This window comes from Mytilus trossulus, chromosome 12 (assembly GCF_036588685.1).
Source record: "Mytilus trossulus isolate FHL-02 chromosome 12, PNRI_Mtr1.1.1.hap1, whole genome shotgun sequence".
Taxonomy (NCBI): Eukaryota; Metazoa; Mollusca; class Bivalvia; order Mytilida; family Mytilidae; genus Mytilus; species Mytilus trossulus.
The window spans coordinates 13731282-13759048 of record NC_086384.1 but is presented as its reverse complement, the minus strand read 5'-3'; the positions used below and the strand labels follow the sequence as shown (position 1 = coordinate 13759048).

Genomic DNA, 27767 nt, shown 5'->3' with positions numbered 1-27767 from the left:
CAAATTGCTAAACTTATAAATGTACTAATATTTATATTGAATCGATTTTTTTCCATAATTTCCTTTTTTTGACTGACAATGTTAAAAATAAGATGTGGTATGATTGCCACCGAGACAATTCTACACAAGAGACCACATGACACTGAAATTAACAGCTATATGTCTTCATACTTCCTTCAACAATGGACAAAGTCCATACCACATAGTCAGCTAAATGACAAATGTAAATCAATTTAAACGAGAAAACTAACAAGTTTATATGCCAACTAGCTTGTTCGCTACGCATACCAGAGTCTGATGTCACGTCGTTACATGATGTCTCTCTATCTCTAATATTTGGATTTATTATAATAGCCAGATTGAGGTATGTTCCTCAAACCAACGTGCAATGTACCGTCATATTTTCAAATTCGTGTCTAATCATTCTAAACTGTAATTGGCATTCAATGTGACTTCATAATTTCGATATCGATAGGTAGGAGTCTCCTTCTTATCGATATTAAATAAAGATTAATGTTCAATCCACAGTTTGTCAGTCAGTAATTTTATCTGTTATGCTCGTTTTGGTTTTATAGTATTCTGTCTATAATTCTGACTAAATTGTTTTGATTGTTGTTTGTTTTTGGTCTCTCCGCTTTATTGAAGTTATTTCAAATCCTAATGACTTAATTGGTTAATGAAGAAAAACAACAAAAAGAGCCAACAGCTCGTCCCAAAAAGCATAAAAAAAATAGGACATATGGCTAAATACCTGTCGAGATCATATTGGTTACTCTGTACATTTATTCTGAACATTCGTTAAAGCATACTTACTAATATAGTTTTGACCATGACAGTTATAGCGAGTGTGAACTTGCATTGTTATATACGACGTGTCTCAGTATTTTGTACACCCAACGTTCATGTACTTTTTTCTGATGTTTCTGTTATGGTTTAGGTTGGATAAATGTCTTATAGTTTGTAGTCCAAATAACTATAAAATTGTTTTTCCATACCATCACTGTCATGAAACTAGTTTGGACGAGTCTTGTGAAAATAGTTGTATAAAGTTCGAGATTGCACGTAAATTACAGAACGTCACTGTAATATCCTGTGGTGTCTGTCGTTGATAGAATACGTAAGTTGTTGTTCTGCAGTTGCCCTGTTTCTACGAGTATAACATTATTTGTTTATCGCGTTTCTCTTGAATGAATGTTCTTGCATGTTTTTGTGCTGTATTTCTATCACATACTGTTGTCATTTGAGCGATATATTTCAACATTGTCATCAAGTGGTAGGGTTGGCTAGCCATTAAACCAGGTTCAACACGCCATTTTTTCTTAACATATTCTGTACCAAGTCAGGAACATGGCATTTGTAATCCAATAGTTCGTTTGTAAGTATTTGGCTTTTGTTTTTAATGTTCTCGAGTGTTCTAGTTTTTCCTTTGTTTTCCTCTTACAGTTGATTTGTTCCTCTCGGTTTCAGTTTATAACCCTGATTTTTTTTTGAAATTTTTTTTTTACTTTTGAATATCGGTACACCACTGTTGTCATTATTAAAGTAAATTTGTGATTTCTTTCAAAGTTAAACATAAGTCAGAAATGTAACACATAATGAAGAAAAAGAAAGAGAAAAAGGAATACATAATTTCTGCAATAAAATATTTAAACTATGTAAAAAATAACAACCTATGAAAGTAATTAGTAATTGTTTAATAATATCACCTTAATATTCATTCCAAGAGCCACAACCTAAATGGTAAATCTATATTACCAAAACCGAATAGCTCCCTTGATAAATTTAATAGTAACTGAAACCCACACCTCATTAATAATTTTATCCTGGTTTTTTTTACACGAAAACGATTTATAATTCGCCGATCTCCACAAATATAGAACAATAGTACCGTAAGCTTTTCATAGCCACTTTCAATCACATGCAAACTGTGGAACAAACAACACATTTAGACCGTACCAATAAACAGTGAATGCACTGATATCCATTATATTCCATTTTCTATAATAAAACCCAGGTAGGCAGTAGATGGTTATTATCACTAGCAAACCTGTCAATTTCATGAGAATATAAATATACAAAAACATAAACTGCAACACCCTAGTCAGTATTTATGTTACAAATTGTTTTGTCTGCAATTTATTTCCAAGCCCTGGGCATCCATTTAACTTTAAAGACAAGTTGTCCTTAAATAAGTAAAAGAAAAAAATGCAATAAACGTTAAATTTTAAATGTATCTACTTAATATAGTATCAACACATTGTCAAAAATATAAACGAATAACCAATTCATCATGACTATCGTAAATTTTAATGTTTCCTGAAATAGATTTTAAAATATACTTTTTAAAAATCAAGGTATAATCAACCAGTTTCTACGTAGCTTTCATTTTGTTTGATGTGTTTGAGTTTTTGATTTTTCCATTTGAAAAGGGACTTTCAATTTTGAATCTCCTTGTAGTTTGATATTTTTGTCGTGAGTTTGAAGATAGTGTTATTAGCAAAATATTCACAATGTTATGAACTTGACATCTAAATGACTAAAAAGAACTTACACTAGCCTTATTATTGACGGGTTCCACTATAGTAAAGAAAAGTACGAGACTGATTTAAATAGAATTGTATCTATCGTGGTTTTTTGTCAGATTTCGTAAACTCTTTGTTGAAACAACAATTCTTTTTGATTAAGATTATCCTAGACTATAAAAGAATTAAAACAAGCAATATTGACTGTAATATAGTTTAATCCAAATAGTGTAACAAAAACACATAAAATGGTGAAAATCAAACAATGAAAGTCTGGAATGATATGCGAATACAGAGAATATTCACGGTCATATTGATGTTTTACATGAGTTATGGCGAGGAAGGAAAATCATCGGTATATGTCAAACAGAAATGCAGTATTCCCTTCATTTGCAATCAGCATTTGATTTCTATCCTTATCAAACTTTGACGTATGGGGTCTATTAAACTCGCTATGTTCAGAGATAAGTGTTTTGGACTGTTGACCATCAGGGGAAAGTACGAGAACACTGTTGTGGTGACTACTGACAATGTAAATGTTCCCTTCATTATCCACAGTAAGACCACCAGGTTTCATTAAATTACTTTTGTTTTCAAATGTCCAATTTATCTTCCCATCGATATCACAGCATATAACCGTGCTTTTGTCTCTATGTGTATAATACAATTTGTCCTTGAATGATGACACATATGACAACATAGGCAAATCACATTTTACAATGCATTTCACACTTGAATCCTTTGGATCTACCCTAAAGATTCCTTTGCCCTCGACGCAGTAGAATAACCATCCCTCACTATATGTAATACCATAACATCGATTCTCTGTAGGTATGTAACGTTTAACAGTTTTACTCTTTATGTCAACTATGTTTAATTTACAACCATAATAACCTGATGTCACAGCTACAGTGCTATTATCTATACACACAATATCAAATGCATCAGATGGAGCAAGAGACAACTTAAACGGTTGCTTTCCATTTGTGTCCGTGATAACTATATGTTTTTGTCGGGCGTCATAGTCACTAAAGACCATTCTTTTATCTGGAAATATATCACACCCCCTAATTTCTCTTGCGTCAATATCAAATTTTTTAATCAATTTCATTTTGATATTATGAATGGATTTACAATTAATAACTCCTATAATCTGTGCTTGTTTATCTTTCTGGCGTATGTAATTTGTACTAGTAGAGATTTTTTTCTCACATACAGTTCCAAAGGTTTGGATGCTTCTTGTTACATTATTAAGCGACTTGTTTATGGAGCAGATAACAACAACTTTGTCCAAGCTTCCGTTTTCAATAAAAGATTGCAAACTTGATTCCAATTTAACGATTTCAGAACAAATCTGATGAAGACCGAGATATGTCTGCAGATCTGACGCATGCTTCTTCATGTCCTGAAGTTGTTGTTGGTATTTCAAACGTTCGGTTTTCTTTTTATCCAACATTTGTAATGTATCTTTCATTTTGCTAGTAGACTGGTCCTCTATCTTGGTTACCTCATTTCGCAAGCGTTCTTCTAATTTGTCAAGGTGATCATTGATTTCCTGTCGAACTCGACTTATATTCGTTAAAATTGATCCCTTTTGTTCCCCAATCTCTTCTATATTCTTTTTAACTTCTGCTTCCATTTGATATATGTTCTCATCAATATCTACTAAATTTTGTTCCGTATCTTTCCATGTATCCGATGTTTTAATGTCTTTTGTTTTTTTACTAAGTGGAATTGTATCTTTACATTCGCTATGTTCTTCTACACAGAAGATACAGATAGGTATGTCGTGGGTTTGACAATACATCTGGTACTTATCATTGTGCGTACTACAGTGGTTACTGTACACGGTAACTGACTGAGACAATGACTGGTAGTCATCAATTCCAATCGTCGCATGGTGTTGTGTGCCCCTGAATACACTATGATACTCCTTACACTCGTCACATAATGCCTGATCACATTCAGAACACCATGTGGTCGAGGGTTTTGTAAGGTGACGTAGATCACATATACTGCAGATCCTTGGATTTTCTGTCATCACTGTCAAGACTTATGGGGAAATAGACCAGCATGCGTCCATAATGGAATCAGTCCAGTTAATCAGTATATATACACTTCAAATTTCTGTCCAGTCCTATGAAAAAAAAATCAGCATGTTTTCACTGCATATTCACAATGTAAATATTGAAATTAAAGTATGATGATTCTTAATTAAACATGTTAAAGAGGCATTCACTACAAGATATAAAAAAATTAAATTTTGTTCAATAATTATTGAGAGTGAAACATATATATCACTTTAAGCAGTCAGTCTAGTTCAGTTTTGTAAAACAAAAATTACTGGTGAATAGTTCGACCTAATTGAATCCGTATTCATATAAACATCAATTTAACCCCTTATCGAATAATTGGTTACGCATGTATAAATGTTCAGCCATGAAAAGAAAAATAATGTCAACATTGAAAGTGAAACATAGGTGAAATATTTTGTTGACATCTTTTGGTCCCAAAATCATTCTAATATGTACTAGGTAAATAGTTATCAAAGGTACTAGGCCTATAATTTGATAGCCAGACGCACGATTTATCTACATACGACTAATCATCGTTCAGATAAAAAAAAAAAAAAAAAGAGTTAGAAATCCATACAAGTGTTAAAGTTGAAGAGCATTGAGGACCCAAAATTCCAAAAACGTTGTGCAAAATACGGCTAAGGTAATCTTTGCCTGGGATACTGGTGATACCTTGGGGGACAAACCGTCCACCAGCAGTGGCATCAAACCAGTAAGAAAACTGATACGATGATTGTCTTATTTCTTTATCCTCAGCATGAAATCAAACAGACCTAAAAAAAAAAAAAAAAAAAGAAAAACCTATTGCACGATGCTAAAATTCATTTCGCTTTATGTGACCGTCGGCAGTCTTCGATGTTTATCTCGATAGCTGATCAGATGTCTTTTTGACTAAACTTTTATCGCCAGCATTGTTCATGTTGTTATATATATTCTATATATGCAAACAACATGAATAGCTGATAGTGGTTTAAGGAAAACATAAAGACAGAGATGCCGAAAAAGACATACATACCTGAAAACAGAGATCTTACGAAGGAGGCAGAGCATTCATTAGTTACAGGTGTAAAGTACTGTGCTTATTATACAGGTGAACTTCATGTCAACAAGGAAGTAAATTATCACGTGACTTAAATGTTAAACTTACCTTTGATGAAATGAATAATATTCAAAGCTTTTTTCTTTCTTTCTACAAGTATGAATCGCCTTTCTAGATCAGCGCACTTCTTATATATACAAATATACACCCGTACCCACTAATATTTCATAACAACAAACAAAAGAACGTGCCAATTATACATCGTACATCGAGAATACAGTACAGTTACAAGAAGGCTTCTTCACTGCTTCTTACCTAATCTATTAGTTGCTATTTCATGCTAGGTGTGCGCATATATACATAAGTTTTATAACAGGTTATACATAAGCACTGTTAAAATGGTTAACATTTAACATTTGTATAAACTGTTAACTGTTAACATTTGTATAAACTTCAAGATTATAAAAAAACGGTTTTTTTCTAAAGTGAACATTGATTGGTTAAATATTTCTCAGTGTGTTTGAATTTGTTTTATAGCCTTTTGGTCATGACTGTTTGTCTCTAATATTTAATTAACTGTGCATTTGTATTCAGATATCGCAGATCAAATTTATTCGTTCTTTGTGTAATCATACGTTTTTTGATTGAGTTAAGTCTGCTAATTGATATTTTATCGTATGTTTTTATATGTTGTGATGTTATGCTATTGTTTCAGAAAAAGGGAGAAGGTTTGGGCCCATTAAAACGTTTAATCCCGCTGCAAATGTTTGCACCTGTCCTAAGTCAGGAATCTGATGTACAGTAGTTGTCGTTTGTTTATGTAATATATACGTGTTTCTCGTTTCTCGTTTTGTTTATATAGATTAGACCGTTGGTTTTCCCGTTTGAATGGTTTTACACTAGTAATTTTGGGGCCCTTTATAGCTTGTTGTTCGGTGTGAGCCAAGGCTCCGTGTTGAAGGCCGTACTTTAACCTATAATGGTTTAATTTTTAAATTGTTATTTGGATGGAGAGTTGTCTCATTGGCACTCACACCACATCTTCCTATATCTATTAATATCTTCTATTGTGAACATACTGTTAATGTTTTACGTATGCGTTCATTTGCAAAATATGTATACATTGTATATAAAAAAAATAAAAAAATTAGCACACTAAATAAAGGCAACAGTAGTATACCGCTGTTCAAAACTAGTAAATCTATGGACAAAAAAACTAAATTGGGGTAACAAACCAAAACTGAGGGAAACGCATTAAATATAAGAGGACAACAATTAACGACACAACATTAAAATGTAACACTCACAGATCGAAACGGACTAAGCATTAGACAAAATCCGATGATAATAACAAATAAAGCATCTAAACCAAATACATGAATTTGGGATAGAAAATTACAGTGACACGTCTTAAAGTAATGTGAATTCACACTTTATTATAAGAGAAAACAAACGACACAACGGAAACACAACGCTAAAATGTTACACACACAGAAACGAACTATAATATAACAATGGCCATTTTCCGGACTTGGTACAGGACATTTTTCAAGATAAAAATGGTGGGTTGAACCTGGTTTTGTGGCATGCCAAACCTCGCACTTTAACGGTAATGTTAAATATACCATTGAAATGACAACATCATATTACAGGACTTCAATACAAATAAATAGGAGAACGTTTTAGACAAAGCATCAGGTTTAAAATTCAATACGCCAAAAACGCGACTCGTCCACACAAGACTCACCAGTGACGCTCATATATAAAAGATCGAAAGTGAAGAAAAGTACAAAGTTGTACAGCACTGAAAATCAAAAGTTGAAAAAGGTTGTGTCAAATACGGCTATGTTTTTATGCTTGGGATAAAACATCCTTATTATTTAGAACAATTTATGATATTGCAAACAGTAAATTTTATCAAATGAATATAAAAGATATACATAATGAAACTGAAGTATTAACTAATTACAGAAAACAAAACCCGAATACATAATACAAAGACCAACACAGAGAAATAGACACACCCGACTTAGTCCAGGCCTCAACGCAAAAAATCATATAAATGACGTCACAAACGAAGTGGTGAAAAGGCACAAAAGGTGACTAAAGCCCTATGCGGCAAATACATAGGAAAAGAAAAATGTTAAAGCACTATATTGTAAAATTGCCGTATAGGCAATAGGTAGATCAAAGATAAGTAGCTAAGAGGATTGTCGTTGTTTTTGTAAAGATAAAATGCCTCTATATATGCAACACCCTCGCCCCTATCCTGCCATCTGTCTCTTTGAACTGGTAATCCATATGAATGTCGTAGCCGAAATATAGTATGAGGTTTTCTAGCTATATGTATTGTTGATGGTTCATATGGAATCCACGGTTGATGGTTGTGTGATGTACAGTCCATCACAATGTGTACAAGCATGTTACAGTTCTGATAGAAACCATTATCTAAGTTGTGCAGGTATATTTATATTTTATGGAGGTGCCTTTCATGTGTATGCTTAGGCCTACTGCATGAGAGTGAAGTGTTCTATGTCTTCGTTTGATGTATTTCACAATGTACATATAGGAGATATACTCTTGTGTCTAGACCTAACTGTCTGTAGCTAATACGTTTGTGTTAATAGTCTGCTCTTTATTTTTCCTATTTTCACATGTGTTGGATTGTTTCCTGTACGTTCACTGTCAGATATTATGCGGCATAAATGATCTGTTTTCCTGTATTTGAAACTATGGCATTGTCTTTTGATTTGACAGATCTTCAATGCATATTTCATGTCGGTATTTATTTCCATGATATCTAACTATCATTTTCCATTTTTCCTTTTCCTTTGGATGTTTCATAAGATAATCACCCTGTACTTGGTCAGAACGTTCTGTAATCGTTTTATAAATATAAATGTTGCTTTTTCATATTTCATTGCAATTTGACGTTCCAGGATTTGAAATTTTAATGAGTTATTAAAAAAATAGCTACAACGAAGATTTACAGAAGCAATACCCATGTTATTTGCATCATGCATGGCATAAATTTTTATAACAAGTATAATGCTTATTGTTCTATACATATTACGGAGTAGAATTGACAGGTAACAGTCATTGCCATATTGGTAGACCTTGCTGAATGAAATTTCATTTTCCAAATTTTCAAACGCCTTTTATTCATCCAATGTTACTAGTAGGACTTCTTAGATATCTTCACAAGATTGTATTATAACTTCTGATGCCATGAAATCTGCAAATAGCATGGGTATTGCTTCAGTAAATCTTCGTTCTAGCTGGGTTTTTTTATTTGTTTAATCATTATTATCTATTCTTGAATTGAGTTTACTCTTGAATTTTAGTCACTGCTATTCCTCTAAACTTTGCTTGATTTTGACAGTCCTTTTTTTTACTTCAATTGCCAACAGACATCAAGAAAATAATCAATCAAGTATTTAAGATATTTATCATCTCCGATCAGGTTTTTTTTCTGTGAGCAAATCAGATCCTTCAACAATCAATCAATTTCATAACTGATGGTATATATGTATATAACTCATTTAGTTTACACATTTACAGTACTTTCAGTCCCTTTATTTCAGTTATATCCATACGCCTAGGCATGACCTAGTAGACAAAAAACTAAGAGATGAACACTTATTTGTTCTACTGACTAAGCATCTAATGTTATGCAATCCTGAGGTAAACTGTGAGGGGAGTCGCCATGGCCCTGCTCTAGTAAACAAACAGATTCAGATTCATACTTAGAACTCTTTCAAATAAGTGAAGTGTTATTGGGTTTCAACATAGCTTATTCCAATGGATGATGAACCACCATAACTATACTCAAAATGGATTTGATGTTAAAAAAGCTGATATATTTTTATTGAGAGATTTTTTCCTGTTTTCTATATTTGTTTTTCGTTTATTATCTGGCATATTTTATTCTTGTGTAATGTTGTTGTATCACTATCCCATGTTAGGGGAGGGTTTGCACAAATAAAATAGTTCACTCCGCCACATTCTGGATGTTACTTCACAAAGTCAGGAGCCTTTAATTCAGTGGTTGTTGTTTGTTGCTGTGCGTCATATTTTTTTCTCACTATTTTGTACACAAATGAGGCTGTTAGTTTTCTGGTTTGCATTGTTTTAATTTTGTCATTTCAGTATCTGTTATAGCCGACTATGAGGCATGTGCCTTGCTCAATGCTGAAGGCCATACAATGGTTTTTAGTTGTTAATTTCTGTGTCATTTGTTTCTTGTGCAGAGTTGTCCTAGTAGTAATCATATCACATCTTCTTTTTTATAATTACTAAGTAGTACATATATGCTGGGAACCAGATTGATCTTTCAGTGGTGAATAATCATGACAAGTGTCAATCAATACCCAATTCCAAGGGGTTTCATTAAAACTTAAAAACATAAACATAAGCAATCTTTGTACATGATATCCACAGGAGTGATTATGATGAACTTATTTTTGTTTATAAATTTCACTGTACATATTTCTTGTACAAGACAAAATTAACAGTGATGTTGGATAACCATGTCAAATGTTTATACCCAACAACATGGGGTTTCAAAATTAAACAAATTGTGATGGACAGCAGTACACAGACAGTTAAGCTGATTACTCAAGGTCTTCCTATGATTAAGCAGGTGCCCTTATAATAGCTGGTAACAACACAACAGGTAAGGATATCTAATTGATTTTAGTGGACATGTTGGATTGCACAATGCAGCATAGAACAAAACAAAATGTATGGTATGACAACCTGCCAGATTGTTTATTATTGGCTATATTTTACATACATATTCATGGTCTATTTACATACATTAATACTGTTAATTCTTCATATGAATTAGAATAGATTGAGGAGTAGAGGATAGTCACAGTACAAAATGTATAAAGAAGGGAAAATTTATAGGGGAAGTGTTAGAACTGTAGGAGTATAGCCACAACGTGAGGAGTTTATAATATAAACTTCTTAAATTCACATAAAAAAGGCCATCTATGGTCATATGGAAAAGATAAATAAAATAAAACAAAAATTGAAGTTTATCTAAAATTAAAAACTTTCATACTCATAGAAATTATCATAAGATAAATGTTCCTATAAATTCACCCTGTATCCATTAATTTCCTATTTATCAAATTACAGAATCCTCAATATGTAAATGACACATGCAAAGAACTGCATCATAGGGCAGTGTATTAAATTTTATGGAGTTATAATATAAACATCACTTCAGGTATCAGAAAAACAATTAACAATTAGCTGCCCCTGAGTGTTAAAAACTGTGGTAGCCATACACGTAATAATAATGGACTTCATAATCACACAGTAAACTCATTTTCAGCACACTTCTGGTATAAAATTAAATTGTAAGTGACCAGAAGTTTACAGTGTTCTCCCCAGGCCCTTAAAGGACCACGGGCCCGCGATGTATAATTTTCTACCGCGGTGGTATCGTTCTTGCCGCGATGTATAATTTTTCTCCGTGGTGCTAAAGTTTTCGGTAAAAAATCGTATTAAAATCGGTAAAGTTTCAGATGACTTGAACTTTCAGTGAGGGTTAAAATTTTACATGAAAATTGACCAGTTCTAACCAGTTTAATCCAGTATAGACAAGTAGATTGTTTACACCACGTGATCGATTTACCTGTTGAGGTTAACCTTGTTGATGATTGGATTTAATCGATGTACATGATTCTCTTGTGTTTTAATTAATTAAGAGATCATAATTTTAATATCAGACTTGTAATAGGGGACAAGCAGACATGTGTTAATGAACTCAATTACGCCAGTCTTTAGTCAAAATAATTTGCCTGTTAGAAATAAATTGTGGAGTTACTTCCCCTGATTTTTCTTATTACAAATAAATGATCCTCACATATAATTTCTCATTGAAAATTAAAATAAAGTATAAATTGAATGCAATATTATATTAGAATGTTACATTAAGGATAACAACTTTCTCAAAACATACCAACAAAAATGTTTTGCAAATTATTTTAGAGAATCATACCTTTATTGATACAAAGACATTTAATATTAAGTTGGTAGGTTTTTCAGATAATTATAGCGGACAAGCTTAATGCCTGAATGTAACAGTAATGTGTAATATGATATTACTTATACATTTAAATAAAAATAAATAAATAATATGCAAGAGAAATTAAATCAATATAAGTTAAAAAGAATGGAAAATAGTTTAAAATTTGCTGAACGTTCTGTATCATAAATTAATCTAGTTCAAAGTTCATTGTTATGGTCAAATCTAACATGGGGAATGTGTAGTGTAACTACAAGTATTGGGACAAAATGGCTTGATCAAAATAAAAGAAGTGACTTTAGTTCAGAGACTAATTGTGCTTTCTTTTCTTTTTCAAAGATATTAAAGTAAACAAACTGTTTTATTGATTTACTTTTTTATCAATAATGTTCTAACTCAAAGTCTATATAACACAGTACCACAGTTAACAAAATAAAGGCAAAAAGGTAATGACAAAAACTAATAAGAAAAAAATAAGTGACGCAACGCGACACAAAATATTGTAAAATTCATTTCGTCACACGTTACCCTGGTGCTATCCAAAAATCCTGGGGAGAACACTGGTTTATATCTGAAAATTTCTAATGTTGATTAAAATGCTTCACATAAGTGTGTGATTTAACAAAACATTTAGACAAAGGCATAATTTTCAAAACATAATGCCAAGTCAATAAAATTGCCCTCATGACAATTATATTTGGAAAACAAAAATCTAAAAAAACTATAGAATGGACAAACCCACTATTTTTTTCGGCTTGTGTTCATTCAAGCATCTCAATTTGACATTCCAAACAACAAACCAAAGCCACTATAATGGGCTTCATCATATAACCAAAAATATAAATGATAAACACCATATGCATAGCACCAAAAAATGCTCTTCTAAGATATCAATACAAAAATACAATAAATCCAGATCAACTCTCTGCTGATATAAATGTAAACTCCCAAGACATTCTCTTCTTGTAAAGAATGCTCTGTATACAATTTTTAAAATAAATCCTTTCCTATAAAAGAACATAAAGTTGTAATGAAATCTAAGTTTTCATTGAACCCTCCTCTCTATTAAACAAATACAATCAGTTGTATGAATGTTCATGATATAAAACAATTTTATATCTTTTGTGGGGTTTGTAACTTGTAAACTTGACTGAGACATCAGTATCTAGAGTGTCAAACAAACTTAATTCTTATTTTAGATGCGACCAAAAAAAGAGTTACGAAGTGAAACTATGTACATGTTTGAACCAAATTGAAACTACATGTTATAACTCAAAGTACATAGATACAGGAAAATGTGGTATGAGTGCCAATGAGACAACTCTCCATCCAAATAATAATTTATAAAGTAAACCATTATTGGTCAAGGTATTGTCTTCAACACAGAGCCTTGGCTCACACCAAACAACAAGCAATAAAGGGCCCAAAAATAACTAGTGTAAAACGGGAATGCATGCATGAGTTAGTGAAAGTAAATGTCTTAACATACTATGAAAGTACATGTACATAACCCAAATTGAAATTACATGTAAATAACCTAATGTGAAAGTACATGTACGAACCCATATTGAAAATGCATGTGTGAACCAAAAGTAAAAGTATATGTCTAAACCCTATGTTTCAAGTACATGTATTAACTGTATAATTCAATTACATACAAATAAACCAGGGTGAAACATTCTCTAAAGTACATTTATGACCTATAAAATGAAAGCACATGTATGTCTGATGATATCACCTGTACCACCACTATAAACTGAAGGCATATTTGGTCCATTAAATCAATGACATGATTGTTATCACATGATCAAGACAAACTTCACTTCTTTCTGCCACGTAACTTCCTCTGTACAGTTGTATGGACATCATCTGGAGATTGACCCTAAAAATACAGGAAAAATAGGTAAAAGGTTGTATTCATTAACAATGCACTTTAATTCAAAAAATAGTTAAAATAAAGGTTATATTCGTAAACAATGCTCTCTAAATACACAGTTAAAATGGTAAAATAAAGTTTATATTCATAAACATTGCTGTAAGACAGATGCAACTAATTTCATTTGTTTTATAACAATACTGTTAATGATGTTTTTACGACATGTTATTGAAGATGTATTAGATGGTTATGTTTATTTGAAACTTTACAACAGGTTAATTATTTATTGTGTATTAAAATAGTACCAATTATATATGTCTGATTGTCTCAGGAAACTGCTTTCTCTTTCTTTAAAGTTAAATCTGACATATCTGATGATCTTAAAGCAGGAGTTTTAAAGTTAACCACAGTTTAAATTCATTTTCGGTGTATAGTTTATAAGTTGTTGTAATATCTTTTGTTTACATTAAAATATATAGATTACTTGTTTATTTGTTTTTTATGATTGATCTATCATCAGCTGAGAGCTGTTAAATTGAATAAAAAAAAATAGCAAAAAAACCAAGAAAATTTACTGTCAAAATCATCATAACATGCCTTCATCCAGAAAATTATTATGGATAGGAAATAGCAATGAACACCACATTTTTGACTAGACAACTTAAATAAAGGCAACAGTAGTTTACCGCTGTTCAAAACTCATAAATCCATGGACAAAAAACAAAATCGGGGTAACAAACCAAAACCGAGGGAAACGCATTAAATATAAGAAAACAACGACACAACACCGAAACGCAACACACACAGAAACGGACCAAGCATCAGACAAAACACCACGAGAATAACATATACATGAAAGCCAAATACATGAATTTGGGATAGACAAGTACCGTGCCACGTCTTTTCTCAATATCTCAAAAATAAGAGAAAACACAAACGACTCAACGTTCAAATGCAACACACACAGAAACGAACAATAATATAACAATGGCCATCTTCCTGACTTGGTACAGGACACATTTAAAGGGGAATAAAATATCTTACCACAAAACTTCCACAATCCAGAGGTTCCGATATCTGTAGAGCCTCTTTATACAAGGTATGTTTTCTCCTGGATCTTTTGTTAGCCATGGCAGGCGACATCTGTGTCCCATGATCCTCTACTTCTATATCACTATCTTTGTTTGGCGCTGAAGTCTCTGTTATGTCTTCCAATAACTTCTTAGCTGTAATCAAACATTATTTGTATGTGAAGAAATTTGGTAATGTATATATAATGACAAAATATCATCTGCAGTTTTTTAGGTATAAAAAATCAATTATTTGTTTTCTGGATATATATTTCAGTCTTTTGTACTCCACCTAACCAAGAAAAAGGAACATAATCATTGTTTTCGTTCATCTATTTGTTTATTGTTCATCAGTAGTATATTGTGATTTTAAAACTCTTTCAAATAGGCATTTTTTGAAAGTTTTTGTACGTGTTAGAACCTCATATCTGTAATATCATTTTGATTAGCCCTTTTATTTTTTCACAAGAATCATGGTCCAAAGACCACCTATAGCCTAGTGTTATACCTTTTAAAACTTAATAGTATTATTAGTACAATTTTCAGTTGATAATACTCTACCAACCATGTCATTTTTCAGATTTTTGCTAAAGATAAAGGACTTTTTTTAAACTATGGCCTATCATAACACAATGTGAATGCTAGTCCTCTCCAATAAGTACTTGAATGCTATCATAATTTGTTGGATTATTTGTATCATGTGCAGATAACATGGATAAGAACACTGTATTACTAGTTCAATTGGATAATTTTTGTTGGAATTGATCTGAACTGTTTAGGTTTTTCTTATTTTCAAAACAGTCTCCAATGCTAGTATGTTGTCTGACCGATGTGTACCCTTCATCTCCCTTCACTGATAGTATTTACCAGTTCTAGTTATTGGAGATTCTTTAATGGCAGACATAATAGAACCAATCCTACTTAGTCCTTTTCCATTGCTCTCTGGTGTATCACTGGACGTTTTAGAAGCTCTCTGTTTTCTTCCTCTTGTTGACTTCTTATTTTCTTTATCACATTTTTCTTCCTGAAGGATAAAATTCAACAATTTCAGCCACTACTCAATATCAATTTCAAAATGATAAATATATATATATATAATTTTTTGTGACACAGTTACCAGAGTTACTCCAGTAAAGTTGTGGTAATAATAAGACATCTTTAATTTCAAAAGGTATGAATCCAATATCTAAATGGCTCTTTGATTAAAAGTACTGATATAATAAGGGTAAGTCATTGTGTTTATATTTCAATACAGAAAAATATAAAATTGATGAAATCATATATAAGGTAAAATATCCTGGGGTTGATTTCATACAAAAACTTATGACTAAGATTTATCGTAAGTATACTGATTTGTTCATGATTTAAGACCAATCTTAGTCGTAATTTTTTTTTTAAATCGAATCCTGATATGTTACCATTAGCTGTATTTTAAATACTGATTATATAAGTTCAATTAAAATGTAAATAAAGTAAAATAATCAAAGGGAGATAACTTTGAAGTTTTAAGTGAAATGTCATGTTAAGTTCAAAACTGCTATTTTTTTGTATTTATATTATATGTACACATTATGAATGTCAATTTGATTATAAACCTTTAACAAGTGAAATTACACTAAATAGCTTCTTTATTGTGCTCTAAAATTGTGGAAAACAAAAGGAAAGACAAATCCATTTCATTAAGCTAAAATCGTGCAAACCTTTTTTTAATGCTTTCTGATTATACTATTTTCCACCCCCATTATATTTCCAGACTAACACAGAATATTCTTGTGATAGTTTTACAATAGAATGAAGAATTAGAAGGCATTAGATTTAATATAATTTGAAAGATAAAATTGCCTTCTAACCTCTCCATACTTTTATGTAATGACCCACTATTCCCTTTGCAGTTCTACATTCTTGTGTTGTCACACAACAAAAAGTCACTTACTTTTGAGAAGCCTATGAAGGCCTATTAAAACAAATCAAAGAAATTTTAAATGAAAATTGGCAAAACAAACATAACACAATCAAACAAAATTAGATAAATTTTAATAGTTCAAAACAAAAAGAAGATAAATTAAACAAGTTAACAATCTAATATATTAATTCACCTTTTTGTGAAGCAATCTAACAGCCTACCAATGATTGAAAAAAACAAGTTTGATAAAATCTGAGAATTAGACTCAGTTTTTGCATGTAATTTTTTAAACAGAAAAACCTCCAAGTTGCATTCTGATATCAGAATATTGAATTCCTTTGCAATAGAATCATTAAACTTAGTTTTATCAGTTTCAAATATTTTTTACTTGGCCTAAATGATTATCTTTTGAGCCTTGAAGGGAAACCTGGCCTTGAAGGCACAAAACTTTGCTCAGCGCTCGGAGCACAAAAATCATGCTGGAAACATGAAATCCAGCAATTTGATTGGTTAATTTTCAAGTCTGAGTACAAAAATCATGCTTGAAAGTTTTATGACCATGAGGCCAGGACTTCACAATTTCAATTTTTATCATAAAACAGAATTTTCATACTGATTCTTTCTACTTTGAATGTGTGTATTAGGTCAGATATAAAATATTCATTATAGTAACATCTTATACATGTTTCCTGCATTGCTATTGGTTGAAGGTACTTTTATCAGATGAATTTCCTTATATTTCACTTTCTCTGGGATATGTAATTTTTTTTAATTTCTAATGAAGCATGAATCTTACAATCTGATTGGTTTATTACTCTGCCAATGAGACATCTAATATACTCTTTTTCTACATTCTATAAGACTAGTATTGTTTGCTAAAACCCAACCTTAACATAATAAATCTTCTCTTCACAAACTACTTACCCTTAACAAATCAACAGAGGACCTCTTCTTTCTACTTTTCCTGAGGGTTTTAGCAGCAATGGCTGGGGTAGCGTCTATTTCTATATGATGTGAGATGTCTCCGTCCTCCGATACAAATGTCATATTGTCATCTGTTACTTCTTTCTTAGCAGACGACAGCTGAAAACAATATGGACAAGATTTAAGAAGTATATCAAATGGTAATAGGCATAAGTATGGAAAATGTTGGGCAAGAAATTATCAAATGATGGACATTTTTAATTATACCCCAAGCAACGAGTTGCGGAGGGTATAATGTTTTTGACCCATCCGTCCGTCAGTCCTGTTTCTTGTCATCACAACTCCTCTCAAACCACACAACAGAATTTCACCAAACCTTTTCAGATAATAAGGACATACTATGTTGTTGTGCATATCGACGGGAAATTGTGATTCAATTTTTTTTCCAGGAGTTACGCCCCTTTGAACTTATTTGCTTCAATGTACTACTGCACAGTTTGTCATCGTAACTGCTCTCAAACCACACAACAGAATTTCATGAAACCTTTTCAGATAAAAAGGACATACTATGTAGTTGTGCATATCGACTGGAAATTGCGATTCAATTTTTTTTCTAGGAGTTACGCCCCTTTGAACTTATTTGCTTCAATGTACTTCTGCAACAGTTTGTCATCTCAACTCCTCTGAAACCACACAATAGAATTTCATGAAATTTTGTAGATAATGACATACTATTTAGATGTGCATATTGGCAGGAAATTAATTTTTCTTATACAATTTTTTAATTTCTCCAATAACAATGTGGGGACGTGGGGTATGTGAGCTTTCTCACTAAGGTTCTTTAATTTTAAATGTGCTTATTGTTATGCGTTTACTTTTTTGCATTGGCTAAAGGTATAGAGGAGGGTTGAGATATCATAAACATGTTTAACCCCGCCACATTTTTGCACCTGTCCCAAGTCAGGATCCTCTGGCCTTTGTTAGTCTTGTATTAATTTAATTCTAGTTTCTTGTGTACAATTTGGAAATTAGTATGGTGTTCATTATCACTGAACTAGTATATATATGTTTAGGGGCCAGCTAAAGAACGCCTCTGGGTGAGAGAATTTCTCGCTACAAATAGACTGTATGTTGCCCCTAGTTGTCTTCGGTAATTTGTATCTTTGGGTTTCTGTCTATTTGATGTATACATTTGTATCCTTCATCTTCTTGTAAATACATTACATGCATAAAAATGTTGAAAATTATTACATTTACAATTCAATTCAATTTAATTCAAATATATTTATTGTCATATAAACTCTTAACAATAAGATGTTTTTTTACAGCATTCAGGTTTAAACACAGTTGATATGAGACAAATAATTTTATACTCATTCTTTAATGGAAAGATATACATTTAAGACACTTACCATATCTGGGGTTTCTAAGGTTGGTGATTTTCTTTTGCGACCCCGCCTACTTGGAGCTCTCCTGGGTGGAGACTGGAAAACATCTGGTATTTCTTCTTTGATAACAATGTCCTCTGTAGAATCAGGTACAATGATTAATTTTTCATGCTGTGTAGTGGACCTCTGAAAATTATCAAGTCAATTATTACCCTACACAGACAGTTTTTAATTTTGCCATATGAAATAAAGTTTTACATAATCATCTCTTTCCACAAATATCATGACCAAAAAATCTGACTGATTATTAAAAGCAGAAATCTCTGAAACTACAACATCGAATTTAAATTATTATCATATTTGAGGCGGAACCAACCATGTTTAGTTGCTGTCATATGTCACATCATAACCATGAATAATATCATATAATTGTTAAAGCCAGTCATTTATAATGGAAATCGAAACCTGCTGAGAACACTTCTTTAAACCAGTACATACTACTACCATTTGGTAGACTTTCAGTCTGTGGCAGTTTGACAATTTTTTCTGTTCAAGAAAAGTCAGTCAGTAATTCTAAATAATTCTACCCCATCTAATCCTAATATTATAATACAGCAATGCTGTTTATTTCCTATTAATACATCATCATATACAACTTAGGACCTACATGTCTGTGTCTTGACGTCTGTTTATCTTCTAACTCGGATTTTTGTTTTTTCAGATCGTTTATTTCTTTCTGTTGTTTTTTCATTATTCCTTCCAGACCATCAACCAACTTATCACGTTCTAGTTTCCAATTCTACAAGTAAATAGAATATATAAATTACACCTACCAAAAATAAGAGCAATATTATTTGAGACATATCATATGCATGATGATTTACTTGTCAGTTTGTATCAACGTTGTGATTTCCTTCATTTTACAATATGTTGTAAGCATATTAATCTGACTGAAGTTAGTCAAACCTAAAGTTTTCTAATTCTGTTTGCATTTGTCGATTCAACCAATTATAAACCACATCTTCATTAAAATATCAATGTTTGATTTCCAGCAGACTGGGGACCAATATTGTAATTTTTATTGAATCCTCAGGAAAACCTATTAAAAAACTTACTGCATGAACTATATTTGTTTTCACTCTATATCTTAAAGTTAATCTTTGGATTTTTTCGTTTAAAACTAAGCCATTAAAAGAAGCTTTATATTCCATCCTAAAGAATTCATTTGTCAAACTAGTAATTAACATGATTAATGAGATCTGAGTTATAATTTATTTTTTGTATTTTACCAAGAGGTATTTTATACCTTACATTTATTATATACAATCTATTGGCAAATACATTATCATGTGACAAAGGACTAATAACCCTAAAGATATTGGATAAACCGATTATTCACCAACAAATAACCTTTTAGGTTTCTTGATTTGTACACGAGTCTTCAACAAAAATTATGTCACAGACAAATGTAAACAAAATGGCAACATAGAAAAAATACAACAAGTAGTAGAACTGTAATTTAACCTTACATTTAGTTCTGTAGATTTATCTTCTAATGATCTCTGCAGTCTGATAATCTCCTGATTTTTATGTTGAACCTGTTTACCAAATTCTGTAATAGCATCAGTTTTTTCCTGAAATAAAAAATAATAAATTAAAAAAAAGTTGTGGAATCCTGTGTCAATTCTCATAATATTTCTTGAAGGTTTAACAAAATTAGATGTTTGGAAATTTGACCCTAATCTTCATGCTAATATTGTTAACTGCTAAAACTTAGGCCATCTAAATGTATCAGTAAAATACTGAAAATTGCTCTGTCCTTTGATAATGATGAAAGTTACATAAGTTTGATGAATGATGTATGGACATCTCAAATTGTGGACTGTAACTAAATGTAAACTGCAAAAAATCTATTTCTGAAGATTTGATGAATTTATTGATGTCTAAAAAGACTGAAATGGAAGACTAAACATTATATCATGTATATTATAGATACTGCTGATCTGTAGAATTACTATGTCTTCCTTGCAGGGTTGAACAAAAATGCAAAGTCAATAGACCATAACTGTAGGGGTTTGGGAGGGTTTAACATTCTTCAGAAAAACGAGTTTCACTGATGCTAATAAAAGTGCATACCAAATATTATCCAATGCATAAATTTAAAATAAATTTGTTTTGCTGTTATGTTAAAGTGTAAGCGATAAATTTGTCCTTGTAAAAGATGTCCGGGTGGACCCATATTCCTAGTATAAAATGTCCATGGTTACAAATTTTACTAGTAAATATAGTCTGATGTTAGTAATTTTTGTCCCCAGACTAATTTACCTAGGAATTTAAGTCCATGTCATTAATAATCCTAGGTAAAAATGTCCATGTCCTTTTTTTTTTATAAATCTGAAACATATAATTCCTTTACATAATTGAACATTATTTTAAGAGTTGTGTTCTTATATTTTTGATAAAATGTAAGTAACCAGACTAACTTTCCTAGGAAATCATGTCCGTGGTATTAATATAAATAGGTCAAAAAACATCTATGTTTTTTATAATTTGAATTAAAGGTTATTTTTAACCAACTTAACTTTTTCCAGTACCTTTTCATGTATTTTGATTTTGTTAAAGAGTTATGTAATAATATATGAAAAAAATATGTACCCAGAAAAATTTTCCTAGGAAATCATGTACATGCTATAATTATTTCTAGATAAAAACATCCATATCATTTAATTTCAAAGGTTTTTTTACATAAAGGATATTAATATTGTTTTAGAGTTATGTATTAATATTTTTTAAATTTATGTCACCGGACTAATTTTCCTAGGAAATCATGTTAATGTCATTATTATTCCTAGATAAAGACACCCATATCAATTATGTTTAAAGGTTAATTAACATGGCTTGTGTTGTTTTAATATTGTTTTAAAATTGTGTATTGATATTATGAAGAAAAAAAAAAAACCCAGACTAATATTTCTAGGAAATCATGTCCATGTTCTTATTATTCCTAGGTAGAAACGTCCTAGGTAGAAACGTCCATATTTTTAAGTGTTGTTTTGATATTTCTAAAGAGTTATGTATTTAGATTTAAAATGAAATATTTCCTAAGACTAATTTTCCTAGGAAATTTTGTCCACTTTCTTTATGTTAATTGGAAATAATTATCAAAACTTTCATTTCTTAACTAAGATGGGGTTGTTTATTCAATAGTTTTCATCATAAAATTGTTTCTAGTAGAGATTTTTGTTTTTAAGATAATCAATGTTTAAATCACCAGTCATGATTCTATTATAGTTTTATATAGAACCGAAGCTCACTTAGTACTAGAAAAACATGTAATAGGACAATTTTACCTAGGAAAATAAATGCCAGACTTATTTTACTGGCTATGGACTTATTTTCCTAGGAGAATTTGTCCTAGGACTTTTATTCCTAGTAAAATTCTGGCCATGGACTTGATTACCTAGGGGAAAATGTCCGGCGGACAAATTTTCCTACCGGACCAAATTTACTGTTACAAAAGTACAGATATAGAGTAAAGCACAATTGCAATTAAAGACGACTTTATTCTTTCTGAGGAAAAACTTACCCTTAATTCAGATTTCAAGACATCTAGATCATGTCTAACTTTAGACAGTTCATCATTAATACTTCTTACTTCTTTGTGTGAATCCCTCAAACTGTGGTCTTTATCCTGCAATATAGTTGGTCAATCATAAGTCATTTGACACAGGTATACCTTTTATCAAAATCAATTTATGATTCCTTTCAAAATTTGATATAAAAGAACTGCTTTTTGGTGTTTTTGCATCTATTCAATTCCCCCAGAACTTTTTAAAGCAGGATTGATTGCAATTATGGCAGATTTTACAATAAGAAGGAATTATTGTTTTTTTGTATCCATCAAAAAAGCAATTGCTGAAACTGTGAAACAGACTGTGTAATGGAGTAATGCATTATGTTATTGAATAAAATGTGTCTTTCTGAGTAAATAAAAATAAAAATTACTCTGTGTTTGTGTTTTTTGTTAGAATTAGAGGGTTTTCAATTTCAAAATATTGGACATGGAATAGACATCATGACCTACTTTACTGACATCCAGCTTATTTGGAGTGGAATTTTGAAGTATTATTTATAAGTTGAGCCTAATAACATGGACTTATATTTTAATAAAAAGTCTTCTTTTGTGTTTTAATCATAACTTAAAGGCAGATTTTTTTTGGTAAAGGCTAAAAAAGGTAATTTAATAATATTGTTGCTAACGTCACATCTTTTCCGTCCATTGTGGTATGTCACGATCGCAATTTTCTTGTTGGTTCTCAGACAGGCCATTGTAGTTATTTTTATCCCGGGTTTTATAAATAATTGAAAATAGCAATCATATTAAATTTGGATGACGTAAGGGGGTCAAAGGACTGGAGGAATCAATATCATTGGCTGTTTTATTTTTTGCGAACGTTACTGCTCGAGGTTTCCGTCCTAATCAGTGTCACGTGAGCAACATCATATTTAGATCTGTAACTCTCCTGTATAGGAGTTACGATATCGCCCTTTGCAGAAATAGATTCGGAGTCAGTTCCTTCACATGATGGGGAAGCAAAGAAGGTCAGTTGTATGTAATATTGTTACAAGAGAACCTTAAATGTATTCCGTCCATCAAAAAGACGTTCGCAACAAAGCGTAATGTCATGATAGTAGATGTTGCTAATGTTACTATTACGAATTGGTTTCTTGTGTATTCATTTGATATAAAGTACACCTACAAATGACATTCTGTATATTTAGAAATTCTAAACCAGACTGTACAATTTTATTACTCCAGGCATATATTAAACATCACTGTGTGCATACATTTTAACTTTTAAAGATGTTGTTGCTCATGTGACTTGTCCAAATGTCGCTAACGTTACTAATTTTTGTCTCTGTCACGTTAGCAACATGAAAGTAGGAGACAGAACACAATACTGTAAAATCTGCCTTATGCTATATTTCCTTTTTTTCATTGTTATACAGTACAAATTTAGAAAGATTCAGTTTGTTATTTGATTTCTATTTCATAGTCTTGACTAAGGAAATTTCATGAAGCCAAAAAACAACATATGCATCTCTATACTTGCCCTAAAAGTTTTTCTTGACTTTTAAGTTCTGAAAAAAGAAATAGTGATTTGTGTTCTTTGAGTAGACTTGTAGAATATTTCTGCTGTAAAATTTGTAATAAGTGAGTGAAGCCAGATTTTGGACAAAATACCATTATCTTTTCCCACAGATTTTTCATAATGTATTCACAACCTTTATACTTTAATCCACCCATATTATCTGATGTAAGCTCCACTTGTCATCAAGAGAACATACCTTGATCTTATTTTTCAGTTCTGTAATGACATGTTCTTGTTCTTTACTTTTTGACTCCACAGTTTCTAACTTGTCAGTATTATTCTGTGACTTGAGTTCTTCACACTCTTTTCGTTTTTCTGATACTAACTTTTCCATTTCTTTAAGTTCATCATTATTTTCCTTTATTACTGCCGACAATAATAATTTATCATCCTTTAATTTCTGATTGTTACGCTTCAGTTCTTCAACGATCTTATCAAGATCTTCTCCATTATCTCCCTTTGTAGAAGATTGAAGTTTATCAAACTCCTCCCGCTTTTCTTTAAGTATTGATTCAAGTTCACTCAGTTCTTTACACTTTACATTGAATTTGTTCGATAATTCTAATTTTTCGTCCTGCAGTTTTTGCAGTTTACTATTCATTTCCTCCATATTTTTCTTGAACTGATCGACCTCTGCAGACTGTCTAACATTCTCTCTCGTCATTTCTCTCATTTCTTTTCCTGAGTCCCCACTGGTGGTCAACAGCTGGTGATACTTATCTGTATACTTTTCAACATCTGAAAAAGACATGTTTGTTTATAGGGCTGTTCATGAATTGTACACCTTGTTCCGTGCTGCTTGCTTGTGGTATGTGCTTATATTTTCCAGAAGAAATCTTTTGAGAAGTATATTCAGGGGAGCTATGGGTTAATGTTTCTCACCTCTTCTAATACAAATTAAATTATGCAACAACATATGAAGAAGAAAATATTTTGAACAATAAGAAAACTGTGGATTCATTATTATTCATGGTATTCCAATTATCATGAATTTGGTTATACAGGTGAACCCCCAAAGTCATTGTTTAACAAATAATAAATTTTCTATAGGCTTTATGCAGCATTTGGCAAAACCATGTAATTAGATATGCAACGAACATGCATTGTTTTTTTATTTGGTGGGGTTGTTGTCTCTTTGACACATTCCCCATTTCCATTCTCAATTTTATGTTTTCTTTAATGCATGAAAATTGGTACCGACGGAAATAAATGAATCTATAGTATCATGCTGAAATGTTTGTTGTGACTAATCCTTGTCATTGCTCTTCATTGTCCATAAAGATATTGCCAGTGCTAAAGAATTAAACAGTGATAAAGCATCTCCAATGGTTTTAAAATATATTTTTTTTGTCTGACTGTTTAATGTACTATCGTAGGTGGGCCATAAAAAAAATTTGACTAATTTGATGACCTTTAAGATGGTACCCAACACTTTCACTAAAATTAATTTCGCTCGTTTAATTTTCATAAAATTTTGGCAAAGTACTTACTTTGACCCTTTGACAAAAATATAAAACTTTCAAAAAATTTGAACCAAGCATTTTATCAGAAAAATTACTGTTTATATAGCAGTTTGACAAGAACTAATTTTGATCATTGAGGAGCTTAATATTCCCTTAACAACACAACGTCAATAAAACGTTTAGGTGATTTTACAGAGTTATCTCCCTGTAGTGTTAGGTACCACCTTAAGTTAACGCCCCCAGTTATTTATTGTTTACCCTGTTGTAATTTGTTGATAGTTTCTTCCTTCTGTTGTATGTATCTGTCTTGTTCCTCCATCGTTTCCTCCTGTAAAGCTATGGCATTCTTTAACTCTTCTATCACAGCCTCATTAGCATTGGCATCTAGGGACAAATATCATACATCATTATATCAATTATCATTGGGAATAACTATTTCTCTTTTTCTAAAAGGCATTTAAACCATTATTAAAAGATATATTTTTATACAGCACAAATTGATTTAATTTCTTTTGTATAGTTTCGACCAACTAGAAACATTGCACTCAGCATTTTCTATTAAATCATTAGACAAAAAAGTTCTACCTCTTTCCTCCATTGACTGCAATATTTATCTATTAGGAACACCTCATATTTCAAAGTTTGATTGATTGACTGATGTTTGCCTTTATGCCGCCATAGCACCAAAAGTCTATTTCACAGCATTTGAAGTCCTACATAGATGTAATCTTACTCTTAAAGTTATTTCCATTGTTTCAAAATTTAGAGATGCATTACAAATAGCTATTCATTCTAACACTAAATGAGAAGAACTTAATAAATTATTCACCAACAATTTCTAAATCAGGGTTGTATGTTATTATAGAAAAAAGTAAATATTACTTTTATTATACAGCTATTTCTGATCAAAAACTATAATTCAAATGAACACCATTATAAGGTATAACCATATTTTTCTGATTGCCAATCATATATGCATGTACATAAATTTTTCATATACCAATGTGATTACCTCTAAGAGCAGCTTCAAACTTATCTCTCTCCATTTCCATAGTCTGTTTCAAATCTTTAACCACTTGACTTTTACTTTGAAGCTTGCTTTCTTTCTTCTGTAAATCTTTCTCCAAGTTCTGAATGATCTCCCATCTTTTAGCATGTTCCTCTCGTAATCTCTTCATATCTTCCTGGACACAACTGTCTTGTGGAACTCCATACAGAGACTAAAACAATAATTATTTAATAAATTCCTATTGTTTTTTGTTTAACCTAATGTATAGTAACTATGCCATTTGATAGATGGATTCATTGGTGTTTTATGTCCAGTGGCAAGCATTACATATATATTTGAACAAGCGCATGTTAACTAAGTATGACTTTAATATGTTAAGGTAACGGTCAGCAGAATGTGTCCCCTTTCTTGGACACTGAAAATGAATTGAACCCACAATTTACAATTCCATTAATTGAACACCCTACCACCAATACAGATAATGGTACCTGCTTCAGGTAAAAACAACTAGTGAAAATGTTTGGTACTAGTATCTAGTCTATATTACTGTCTTTCCATTAGTGAACCCTCAGCTGACCAATGTTAATAAAATGACGGAGCTCTAATGTTCACTAAAACCAAAGTTTTTGACAGAAATGCATTAAAATCTAAAGATGTCAATTGTACCCACGAGAGCGCCTGCAATGCAATTTCCCATAAAATAAATATTTCAAATGTGTGTAAATCTTTTAAAAAAAAAAAGCTTATTGGTACTGATTTTCAACTAGTCCAGGACATTGCTGTTATAAACCTCTGATATAAGTTGGATAAAAATCTGGCAAGATTGTACACATGATAGGGCTAACAATACCAGACAGATGCTCTGTATTTCTATGTCCTCCACAACATGTTGTGCCAGGGGCAATTATTGGTATAACATTCATCTTACCTGTCTTTGTTTTAGTGAATCTTCAGCGGCTCTAAGTTTTGTACTGGTTTCTAGTATCTGTTTTTCCAGTTCACTGATCTTTTCATTTTGTTGTTTTACAGTCTGGCTGGCTTGTTGTAATTGACTCCTTAAGTTTTGCTCCCTTTCCTGGCTCTAGAAAACAAAGAAAAGCATTCTTTTCTAATTCACAGTAAACTGTTGAGGAAGATGTACAGGTATATTGTCAAAATAAAGAGAGAATTAAAACTTTCCATTTCTTTAAATAACAGAGATGAAATATATGCAGTTTGGGCTTTATTCATGGTTGAAGACTGTACAGTGACATATAATTGTTAGCTTCTGTGTCATTTAGTCTCTTGTGGAGAGTGTTCATACCA

At 31.6% G+C, this 27767-nt stretch overlaps 2 protein-coding genes across 4 annotated transcripts in view; both read right to left on the bottom strand.

Annotated features, from left to right (window-relative positions):
- Positions 1–2847: 2847 nt before the first annotated feature.
- LOC134692981 (uncharacterized) lies at positions 2848–5716 on the bottom strand. Its single transcript, XM_063553647.1, has 2 exons — positions 5613–5716; positions 2848–4659 (listed from the first exon to the last, which is right to left on the bottom strand). The coding sequence occupies exon 2, from the start codon at positions 4561–4563 to the stop codon at positions 2872–2874; it is 1692 nt and encodes a 563-aa protein (XP_063409717.1). The 5' UTR covers positions 4564–4659; positions 5613–5716; the 3' UTR covers positions 2848–2871.
- A 7165-nt stretch (positions 5717–12881) lies between these two features.
- Positions 12882–27767, bottom strand: part of LOC134693479 (centromere-associated protein E-like) — a 54791-nt gene continuing 39905 nt past the window's right edge. For 2 of the 3 annotated variants that reach the window (XM_063554311.1, XM_063554312.1), the window contains exons 22-33: positions 27391–27543; positions 26466–26673; positions 25712–25837; positions 24187–24728; positions 22424–22528; positions 20367–20471; positions 19505–19636; positions 18862–19023; positions 17450–17608; positions 15490–15646; positions 14597–14778; positions 12882–13558 (exon numbers count right to left, since the gene is read on the bottom strand). In XM_063554311.1, the coding sequence (XP_063410381.1) occupies positions 13496–13558; positions 14597–14778; positions 15490–15646; positions 17450–17608; positions 18862–19023; positions 19505–19636; positions 20367–20471; positions 22424–22528; positions 24187–24728; positions 25712–25837; positions 26466–26673; positions 27391–27543 (2094 nt within the window). In that variant the 3' untranslated portion in view covers positions 12882–13495. The remainder of the gene's footprint in view (positions 13559–14596; positions 14779–15489; positions 15647–17449; positions 17609–18861; positions 19024–19504; positions 19637–20366; positions 20472–22423; positions 22529–24186; positions 24729–25711; positions 25838–26465; positions 26674–27390; positions 27544–27767) is intronic. The other variant, XM_063554313.1, reaches the window with a different exon arrangement.

Coding starts and splice junctions, on each gene's coding strand:
- LOC134692981 (XM_063553647.1), bottom strand. CDS start 4,563: ATGACAGAAAATCCAAGGATCTGCAGTATATGTGATCTACGTCACCTT.